This window comes from Gopherus flavomarginatus, chromosome 7, assembly GCF_025201925.1.
Source record: "Gopherus flavomarginatus isolate rGopFla2 chromosome 7, rGopFla2.mat.asm, whole genome shotgun sequence".
Classification (NCBI taxonomy): Eukaryota; Metazoa; Chordata; order Testudines; family Testudinidae; genus Gopherus; species Gopherus flavomarginatus.
The window spans coordinates 12028431-12039936 of NC_066623.1; the positions used below are offsets into that span (position 1 = coordinate 12028431).

The 11506-nt window shown below is 46.0% G+C and overlaps 1 protein-coding gene across 1 annotated transcript; it reads left to right on the forward strand.

Annotated features, from left to right (window-relative positions):
- The first annotated feature begins 2099 nt into the window (after positions 1 to 2099).
- On the forward strand, positions 2100 to 10449 carry PITX1 (paired like homeodomain 1). The gene is made up of 3 exons (XM_050962455.1): positions 2100 to 2262; positions 5431 to 5636; positions 9910 to 10449. Exons 1-3 carry the CDS (start codon positions 2100 to 2102, stop codon positions 10447 to 10449), a joined length of 909 nt encoding a protein of 302 aa, XP_050818412.1.
- The last annotated feature ends 1057 nt before the right edge of the window (positions 10450 to 11506 follow it).

Sequence of the window (11506 nt, forward strand, 5' to 3'; positions counted from 1 at the left end):
TGGGAAAATAGTTTAGGGTTGTGTGTGCAGACTTGGTTTTCCATCGCTGGGTTGGGGATTTAAATTCCCCCTCTAGATGCCTTAGACGGAAGGCTCATACACCGAGCCGGGGCGGGGGGGGCAGTTGATCCCCTTTTAAGAAACAGCAAGAGAAGGACACAGAGAGACCCCAAAGGGACTGGTTGGTGCCAGCCCAGAGAGAGTGGGGCTGTTTTCCTAGATCTAGCAGGGGGCTCCTAACAAGAAGGCCTCTGTGGGGGGGAATTCAGGGGGTTGGATTGTTTACTAGATCTGTAAACAACTCATTAGTTAGTCACTAAAGTGACACCACCCTCTCCTGCCAGAAATGTTAGGACCCGCAGGCAGAGCCAGAGAACCTGAGACCTGGCTGTCTCCAGCCAAACGCACCGTGCAGCGCTTTAATGAGGGCTGCTGCAAAATGGGTGCCAGGCTGCTACGAGTCCGGTTTATAAGCCCCAAAGCAAAGGGACTCGCTTCTTATTTGTAGCTTTCAAACCACAAGGCCGTAGGAAATTCCCCACCACCCCGGATTCCGCTCCTAGCCTCCTGTCCTAGCGCCCAGCCCGACCCAGGAGGCTGGGGATGACCTTTGCGTGGAAACCGCTGGCGCTCGTGCCATGTTCCTTGCAAGCAAACAAGTAGGGAACACGCTTGGGCCGCAGGCTGCTCTGCCTGACCAGCCCCAAGTCCGGGCGTGTAAATCACAGGAGACGTCGGCCCTTGATTATTTCCGCTTACAAGTGCGGAGGTAAAAAAACAACAACAAAAAGCCAGCGAGCGCCCCATATGTATCTGCTGGTCCCGAGCTCTGCTGCCTGACGAACTCAAATCAGAGCCACGTCTCTCAATCTTTGCACACCCCTTGGGAATGTGATAACCCAGGCCGCGGCGAGCCAGGGAGCCAGGTTACCTCTTGCAGCATGACAGGGGCCAGACCAGGAAGGTTTCATTTTGTTACCAGACATTCTTTGATGTCCTAGGAAAACCCCCCCTCCCAGAAGCAGATTCCCCCCCCTTAAAACGTGCCTCAGAAACGTCCACAATAAAACTGCTTGTGCGCAGGTTTAGAAGTGTAGTATCGCCGCGAAGAGGGAACGCACGTTTATTTCTCCCAATAGATAAGCAAGTTGAAAGGCGCAGCTTCCTCCTTGCGCTTATTGTAGAGCGAGTGTACCCAGCGCGAGTAACCATTCCCGTGCAAGATGCAATTCTGCGCCTGCCCTGCTGGGGGGTTGGCGGGGGCGGGGGTGGGGGGGGGGATAGATGCCTAGATCTGCTTTGCAGAAGACTGGAAAGAATGTGATCTATTTAGATTAGTCTCTGAAATATGTTTTTTAAATATTTGGGGCTTAACAGATAGCGTAGATGGTCAAAGAGCTAATAGTGCGCGCGGAATAAATCATTGGGTTTGGGGGAAAGTTTGGGGAGGGAGGGGGGCGCTGATTGGTTTAGGGCTTGCGATGGTAAGAGCCAGCGCTGGGACAAAAAGACGTTTCTTCCTCCAGCAAGAGGAGCAGACAGGGCAAGAGACCAAGGAGGATCCTAACCGTGGGGAGACACTCCGCCGGGATCCCGGGGCAGAGGGAGAGCGCTGTGGCTTTAAGAAACGTGCAGCCTGTATTCCAGGGCGCCTTAGCGACAGCTCACATCTATGAGGAGTTTGCAGGAGGTTCTTCCAACTAGATTAGGCTGAGTGAGCGCTAGACGGAGTGATATATTAGCGAGACTGGGAGGTTTTAACCTTAAAGTGGGAGGAGTTCGGTTTAACTACAGGCATTTGTTCTAGGGCAGGTCGCTTTAATCTCTTTAGCTTGAAACTATCCAACTCGCAACCCGCATTTTTCTACCAGGGATCTTTTACCACTTTCATGCATACGCGATTGGACCGGTGCAGCTATTGCAAAGCAAAGACCATCGGGCTTCTAGGCATTTCTCAGAGCTCTTCTTCTGCCTCTTTGAAAATAACAATAAAGTAAAGCAACCCATAACTAGTACTAAGTGGATTTTCAGACCTTGATATATATATATATTGTGGAATAAACACCTGCATAAACCCAAATCAACCCAGCCTCCTTGCCATGGATTCCTTTAAAGGTGGGATGAATTTGGAAAGACTGCCAGAGAGTTTAAGACCGCAGCCTTCACATGACATGGCTTCCAGCTTCCATTTGCAAAGATCTTCTGAATCCAGAGATCCGATTGAGAATTCAGCCAGTGAATCGTCAGATACAGAAGTCCCAGGTAAAACCCTTTCACTGCCTCTTCTTCCTTTCCCCGCTTGATTAATTCTAATGCATGCTGCACAAGAGACTGTTCTGCCCAGGCAGGATGCACCAGAGAGATTGAAATGCCAGGTGGGTGGGTGGGTGTAATCACTAGAATTAATTAGAGCCAAACTGGGAAGGTGGATAGGGGAGACCACAGATACCGAACTGACCCTCTTCCATGCCCCGACTCTGACGGAAGAACATTGCTATCAACTTCAAGCTGAGATACAGGGTGGGGGTTGGGGTTTTTTTTACAGATATTAATTTATCAGGGGGGTTACCACAGGGAGTGCGGTTCTGCAAAATATTTCTGAAATAATGTCAGCTCTGCTGGGGTTTATTTTCCAGCTCTAGCTGTAGAGACATGTAAACGGATCTCTCCATTAGAGGAGGGGGAAAACTGCAAGCATTAGGAGGGGAAATGAAGAGGGGACTAGAGAGAGACCAGGCAGCTCAGATTTATTATTATATGGGGTGAGCGTTACAAAGCTTAATTTTTAATTTTATGTATAGATGGGGAATAAACCATAGCGTTTTACAAGGACTGAGTTGGACCTAAACAGGAGTCGTTTGGTCTCCGCTTTTATATCCGCCTGTTGAACATGTGCAATTCTTGTAGGGGAAGCTGTGGTTTCCTAGTTTGTATTTAATTAAAACAGTAGTCGTCCCTCTAATGACAACACCATATAAAGGATGCAAAAAGCCCTGGAAAATTTGGACTACGCAAAGCAGCGCGTGGTTCCTTCTTCAAAATTTCCCTGCATAGAGGGTAGTTGGTTTTTTTTTTTAAATGATGGGTTTTTTTTAATTTAAACCGGTCTTGTGCCTGCAACCAAAACAAATCCGAATGGTGGCATGGCAGCAAACGTTCTTTTCTGCCTCCAAATCTGATTTGAAAACAAGGCTTTGAGCGTAGACTGGAGGGGGTGGTGTGCTTAGATGTGTGTGGGTTCCCCCCCTTGAAATACTGTAGGGGATAATTGCTCCATTTTGCTCTACCCCTAAAATCTGATCCATACATTCTAGAGAAATAAATAGCAGGGTTCATTTACTCTTAAGAGAATTCACAAAATACCTTTCACTTTCGAATGGAAAAGTGTGCTAATGCCAATTAAGAGTAATGTGTGTTGTTATGATTTGAAATGGCATCACAGCCTTATGACCAGACGATATTTTTCATGGAAATCATAGGGGGGATAAATCAAATGCAAAGATTGCAATCACTTTGATGGATGGTTTCTTTGAGGACACTGATTTTCCTTACTTGTTTGCTCTCCCGCCTGCACGAGAAGCTGCCCCAGACACCGAGAGGTGGAAAAAAAAACTGTCTGCCAGAAAGATTTGTGTGTTCAAAAATGAAATCATTTTCACATGCAGACTTTACAGTTAGGTCATGTAGACTCGGTTCGCAGACCCGCGTTTTACACCAGACGCGAATCTTTGGGAACACAATTAGTTGCAAAGGCAGAGAGGGAGGGGAAAAAATTGTCTGGCCACCAAGGATATTTAAATGGAGTTCGAGGCCTTGTTTGCTCTGCAAACTACTTAGTGGAAATAGTGGCCATCCGCGCTGCAATAAGCCCATTCACCAGCCTTTGGTTTCCATTTAACCGTTTGAGGTCCTGCATTTTTACTCCCAAGAGTTCCCAGGGAAGCCTAGGTACAGGGTCTTTTCAAGTATGAGGAATCAATTGTTTTGCAAGGATTATTGTTAATTCATTTTAAAATATTATTATTATCAGGCTCTGAAAGGAAGTCTCTATTTCAATAAGTTAGCATTATCTTTCCATTCGTCCTACCTTCATGATGTACAGCACCGCAGAATAGTCTCATTATTTAGCTCTCCATGTGACTGCCTCTCAAAAAGACCCTCCAACATCAAGTCAAACTCATTTGTATGAGTACAAAGGGATGGGTTTGAATATACAACACGTGTGTGTATTTTTCTCTCTCTAATTTTGATTTAGTTATTGTGTGTAATATAGATTAGTATTAATTTGTATAGATATGTATATTATACACACTAATATGTGCATATATATTAAAATAAATACATCAAAATTAGAGAGCGAGAGAGCGAACCATACACTTGTGACATATATGCACGCAGTTATTTAATGTGGCTATTGTGAAAATAAATAGATCAAAATTGTACATTGACATACATATGTGTTATACATATTATATATCTATGTATATACATCTACAGAAGTGTTTTATAGATATATGTGTGGAGGGAGATTTTATCTCTACACATTTATAATTTAAAACCTTTCAAATAATGTATCGAATTCCTCATTCCATATGTGTAAATCCAAAAATGTATTAAAAAATATAAAAACATCAGCGGGTTTTCCCCTTGATTTTAGGTAGATTTTCTGTTTTTCCCTAGTAATATCCAGCGATTATGTTGAATTCCTTCTACAAATTTAGATAAACACTATTCACAAAAGGGGAATGTTTCAGACAGACAGCTACCAGCGTTTCTTACCTTTCATTGGAATTTTGAATAAAGCCTTTAGTGGATCGTTCTCTGCTTAAATAAATTCTATATTCCCGAGGGGAAGGGGAGTTCACCTTTTCAATTTATTCATGTTTTATTTTACACTCTCTGACGTTTTCTGAGATTAATACGGCGGGGAAAGGACCATATAAAACAATAATGCACTCGAGCAGAAGTTTTTCTTTAGGTTGAGGGGGAACACAGAGAAACTATTTTAAATAGATTTGTTTATTACTAATTATTATTTTGCCAAGAAGCTTCCAATCTAAAAGCCGAGCCAATTAGACATAAGTTTCTTCCCCTCTGTAAGTTTCAGAGCCCCCCCTAGATAACAGGACCAGTCCTAGAGGACAGGATAACTGAAAACTCTGTTTGGGCAATACATTTCAGGGGAACATTTTTTCAGGAAACCTTTCTGAATCACTAGGGCTAGTTGAAACAGAAAACGCGCCGGGCCTGTGGTAGGAAACAGGAGCTCTAGCCTTGTACGGCAGAGGCACGTATGTAGATTTTTAAAAGGAGGATTTTGTTTTGTACCTTTTCCAAATGGCTGGGGGGGAGGAGGGGAATCTAGGGGCCAAGAGGCCAAGTCCGTGCGTGTCACCGCTCGGGTCTCTGTACCTTGTTGTTTTTAAACAGAAAAAGACCGGAGCGGCGAGCAGAAGAGCGAAGATGGAAACCCTGAGGATCCGGCGAAGAAGAAGAAACAGAGGCGGCAAAGAACTCATTTCACCAGCCAGCAGCTTCAGGAGCTGGAAGCCACTTTCCAGAGGAACCGCTACCCGGACATGAGCATGAGAGAGGAGATTGCTGTGTGGACCAATCTCACCGAGCCCAGAGTCAGGGTAAGTGGGGCCCCAGCCACACTAGGGGCAACCCGCGATTCACTTCTCAGCAGTCCAGAGACATCAGCCGGCTTGTCCTTATAGGGCCCGATCCTTATAGGGACTCCCAGTGGCCATGGGCTCAGGCCCGCAGTCTTTTCTGAAGTTGAAAAACTTCCAGTTATTTGGTAGGATGCATCGCAAGCGAAAATACAAACTTATCAAGGTGCACAGGCGCCTGGCGGTGAGGAGTGAAAGGGAAAAATGACTTTGTTAACAGCTGCTAGGTGGTTGGCTTTTTAATACCGATTGTAGCATAACACATCATCTGTCAATTTCCTTTTCATTGCCAAGACTTACCCAGGACCTACTGTACTCCTTAGATAATACCCCGGTATAATTATAATATTGAACATACCCCCATACATATGGGAGGCGCGCAATGCACAGAGAATCCCCAATATATTAACACCCAGGCCTTCATTTTGTTTGGTCAACTTTCACTGGAGTATGGGAGAGAAGGAAATCTTTAGCTGAGAGGACCTGATGTCTTACAGGCAGCAACACCAGGCGAGCAGTTGTCAGAAGCTGGGGAAAGGTGCTGTCTCCTTTAAGCCCGTCTTCCCTTTCCAAGATTTCCCCATTCTTAAGATTCGGGATCTCTGGGGAGAGCATAGAGAAATCAAAGGCAACAGCTGGTCACGGAGGGACTTCATCTAAAGCCCGTCTGGGAAAGTGTGCCGTAATAACTCTGAGAACCCAGCTAGGCTGAGGCAGGGAGAAGGAATTAGAAGGTAAAGGATGCTACCAGGAATCAACAGCTGAATGCAGGAACTCCGCTGGTGTAACTGACCAGGGAAAGGCTCTAGGATCCTCGGGCAAGTTTTTTTTTTTAAATTAACTCCGTTTTAAGGAGCACACATAATATACAGCACAATAATACGGAGAGCCAGAGAGAAGGCTCCGCCACTATTTCAGAGAAGCCCATTTTTAAATCCCCCCCCCCGTGTCTGGAAAGGGCAGAATCTAGCCCATAAAAGCCATCTTGCTGGATGTACTGTTCTCTCCTGGATTAATTAAAGACAGTAATTTAACTCTAAACAGGAAATATATGTGCAATTCTCCTCCCCTGACTGAGAGAGTGAGGAATAGAGGTATCCTCCTAACACGTTATGAAGTCGGATCTTTTCAGGGGGTCGCTATTTTTAATGTAAACAGTCAATGGTTAGAATTGCCAGCACAGACCCAGAGAGCAGCAGCTGCAGAGGCCAATGGCTCAACCCTAAGGCACGTCTGTTCCTCCTCCCCCCGTGTAAAAGAGACTCGCGTGGGTGTCCCAGGTACAGAGTTTAACTGGGAGGATTCCAGTCCCTACAAGTCTCACTGGGGGCTAGATTAGACAGGGTTTGGAATGGATACATTTCATTAAAAAGAAGGAATAGACCAGCATAGAAATACAGGCAAATTTATACTCTCCTGGACCCAGTCAGTAAAGTGACAAGGAAACATACGGAGTCTGCTGATAAAATATACACAATAAGTGATGCGATTCAAACATGATGCTATCTTACAGAGTGAGGGGAAAGCGGTTAAAAGAATCCGCTTGGCACCGCGGAGCAGATGTCTGTATAGAACATCTCTCTGATGAGAAGAGACTACCGTATATCACTGTGGAGTGTGTAACGGCCCCTTCGGTGCAATGTACTCACCCAGGCATATAGCAAATGTTCCTCTACACAATTAAAGTTCTGTGATGAGGCAGATACGTTATGTATACTAGTAAACTGCACAAACTGTCAATAGACAAACGAAAGGACAAGGGTCTGGGCTAGATTAGACGCCAAAGTCAATAACCATTGTAGACACACATACTTGTAGGACTGAGCTGTCCCTGCTTTATAGGTCTCTAGCCAATCCGACCTCAGACTATCTAGTTAGGCCATTTATTTATTTTTAATATATTAACTTGTTGCAATCAAGTGTCTAATCAGAACGGCTCCTCCTGGCATTCGGATTTTATTGATTCTGATGGTTGGTTTGTGCTAGGTGGGTCTCTGTGTTGCTCTTTTTGTTTGGGGATATTTTTCCTCCCACCTCCAATTTGTTTTTCATCCCGGGATATTACCCTGGTTTGTTTCGAAAGCGGATTTGCTGACCGGGGTGTACTCCGCTCTGTGCAGGGGTATTAGTCTCTGCTGTGTATTGTTTACTCGCGGTGTCGTGTCTACACAGTCCCTCACCAGCTGCAGACCCACAATGTGACACAAGACACCATCAAATGAAAGGCATACACAACCCTGCATCTTGGAAAGTCCTTAAAGGGCGTCTGGATTTTCCAGCACTGAAATACGCTTTACACGATAGGGCCCCAAGAGGGGGCCAGGGGAGGGGGTTTGAACTGAGACCTTAAAGCGACTACTAGGCTGGGACTGGGGAATTAAACCGTTCTCTGGAAATTCACCAGCACAGAAAATAATCAATAAAGGAGAAAATGGAGGTAGATTTAACCAAGTCACTTCACTTCTGGGTCTCAGTGGCTGGTAACAAATAAAACCCCTACAGTTCAGAAAAGCCACTTTTGTCTAGATGGGTAACCGGCTAGCTGACCAAATAAGACTATGTATAACGTTAGCTCTTAAGGCTTTTCAGGGCTAAATACTCGCTGTATTTGAGAGCATTGTATTAATTACAGTTTTCGTTAAAAAAAAACAAACAAAACCCTCCACCACAACTCAAGGACTGAAATGGGCATTTATGTTGCTGGAATATTTCAGGAAGCAAATAAAACTAATATGAGTTGCCATTAACTGAATTTCTTTCTCCCCTCTGTATGGAGATGTTTTGGTTTGATGTTCAGAGATTGCAGTTTTGCAAATCCAACTTTCATTTGCTACGAGGGCCTTCTTTTAAAATGTCTAGAAGCCATAATTAAAACGATTACCCCTCGTTTTCAGGAAATTCCTGTCTGGAAGCACCTTCTGAGGAGTGAATTACAGGGTTTGAACATTCTGGCTTTCGTTTCCTCTTCATATTTATACGGGATTTTTTTTCCAAATAGACCCCGCGATCCTTGTTATCGCTATTTAAAAATAAAGCCCTGCCATTAAAAACGTTGGGAGGACAGGCTCAAAGAGCAGAGCCTCGCAGCCACAAGAGTCACCTAGTTTAGAGGGGGATTTAATATCCGCAGAGTTGAGTTAAGTGGGGATTTCAATGCACGACACAAAGTCGCTGTTTGCCAGCCTTTTGCAGGGGCTGCCGTGTGGCATGTCTCCTTAGGGGGCCTGATCGAAACCTCAGTGGCTCTAACTGCCCTACCTTTTTACCAAAGGGTTAAGGTGAGGACGGTTCGCTGGCTGATCGCACCCTGCAAAGCAGGAAGAGGCTTTTTTTGCCCCAACCTGGCCAGCCCTATCTTTGGAGGGCATTATCCCATCAAATCTGCGCGCGCACACACACACACACACACACACACACACACGACCCTGCAGTAAAGTTTGGCACGCAATGCTGGAGTGCTGCTTTGGTCTGAGTTAGCTCCGGCTTTTCCTGCTCTCTGGGCAATGCATTGGGTTGGGTGCCAGAGGTCTCCAGCCCCGCCCTGGGGATAAAGCCTGGATGAGGTTTGGGCATCAAACACCCATGAGCGCCCCTCGCTCCTCCATTCCCGACTCAGGGCTGTAAATTCTCATTAGACATAAAGACCCAGGCTGCATTCACCCAAAGGGCGAGGCTTTTTTTTTTTAAACCTAAACACGCTAATCCAATCCCCAGTTTATGATCTGTAACAGAGGAGTTTTATTGTCCAGCTTTAGCATTCGGAAACACCGCCGAGCCGGGCTAGCCGGCACTAATCAGAACGGGGCCTGGGCGAGGCGCTGCAGCGTGGCTAATTAATCCTCTCTGTAAATAAGCGCAGAAGTAAATGAAAAGCAGAGAGAGGCGCTGCGCACACATCCAGAGCCGCGGCCTGGAGCTGGGCCGGGGAGGTGACTCATCCCTCTGGGCCAGGGGGAACAAGCCGTGGGATTTAGGGAGAGGACAGGCAGGCTGGGGCAGCGTTTATGGTGCGCAGCGCGCAGGAAAGGCAACACCCAGGGCAGGGAGGGTGAGCCAGGGACTGTCCCCTGCAAAGCTTGGCTTTTCCTCCTCAAATCCTCCCTGGTGTGGGGAACTGAAGCCGCTCCTGGCAGAGGCTCTGAGAATCCAAACCGGAGCTAGCCCCCTGCGCATCCCTACCGAGTCCCTGCAGGAGCCTCGCGCACTTACCCTTTACTCTGACCTTCCCCCCTAGGTCTGGTTCAAAAACCGCCGAGCCAAGTGGAGGAAGCGGGAGCGCAACCAGCAGATGGACCTGTGCAAGAACGGCTACGTGCCCCAGTTCAGCGGCCTCATGCAGCCCTACGAGGACATGTACCCAGGCTACCCCTACAACAACTGGGCCACCAAGAGCCTGACCCCCGCGCCGCTCTCCACCAAGAGCTTCACCTTCTTCAACTCCATGAGCCCCCTGTCCTCGCAGTCCATGTTTTCCGCCCCCAGCACCATCTCCTCCATGAGCATGCCCTCCAGCATGGGCCACTCCGCCGTGCCCGGCATGGCCAACGCCAACCTCAACAACATCAACAACATCAGCGGCTCCTCCCTCAACTCCGCCATGTCCTCCCCCGCCTGCCCCTACGGGCCGCCCGGCTCGCCCTACAGCGTGTACAGAGACACTTGCAACTCCAGCTTGGCCAGCCTCAGACTGAAATCCAAGCAGCACTCCACTTTTGGGTACAGCAGCTTGCAAAGCCCAGGCGCTGGTCTAAACGCTTGTCAGTACAACAGCTGACGGACTAGCACGGGCCCAAGCAGCGGGAGAGAGGAAGCTCTGGGGGCTTGGTAACAAACACGGACCAGAAATCTTTTGCAAGAGACGCCAAAATCTAATACACGGATGAGTTGCAATTTTCCTCTGGATTATGCGGGTTGTATGTGTTTACTTGAACTTGCACAGAAGTTTCTAACGCGTCCACTTTATTATAGAGCAGAAGAGTGGAAAGTGGAAGCCGAGGGGGTTGGATGCTGGTAAAGGCTGGGGCTGTGCTGCCCAGTTTGTGGTAGGGGAAGAGGTTTGGTTAATGTTTACCACTCACAAAAAAAAAAAGTCACGTGCAGAATAAATTCTGCGGGAATATGGTTAAAATATTAGGTATGAAACTATTAAAAAAAAAACGTAAGGACAAGGTTCAACCACTTACCTAAGGTTCTATTTATATCTGCCGTTACGTGGTGCCAGATCATTGTGCTTGGCCGTTGAATAAAATGTTTTTAAAGTGCATGATTCTTGATGTTTTTTCTTTAGTGGAAAGCTATGATCCAGTCATTCCTGGGACTAAGCAAACTACAGGTTCCTACCTCTCTAGCCTTTCCAAAGGACTGCAGTATTGCCTTAGCAGAGAAGAGCACAAAAAGAAACTGGTCAGCCTTTGCTCCATCCCAAATCTTAGCCTGATAATGAAATTATCAGTCATCTTTACTTAAAAAGTGTTTTTCTTCAAAAAAAAAAAACTTCTAGAGAGTCTAGAGAAAAAAAAACACTAAGAACAACAAATGGACCGTCATTAAGTGAATCCTGATACTGCATCTCTACTAAAGAAACAGAGCAAGTCTCGATTGATGAAAGGTTGCTTAGCAATTCTGAAAAGTTACTTGTTTTTCTAGATGTGAAGGAAAAACAAGGAACCAAAAATAATCTTAAGGTGTTATGATGTAAATGTAGATGCTTGTTGGCAAAAAAAATGGAAATGATAAATATGATCTTTTAAATATTAATACGCATACAAAACGCATATGAAGTTTAATTGCAGGCATATTTGTTGCTTATTTTTGTCCATACTTATTACCTG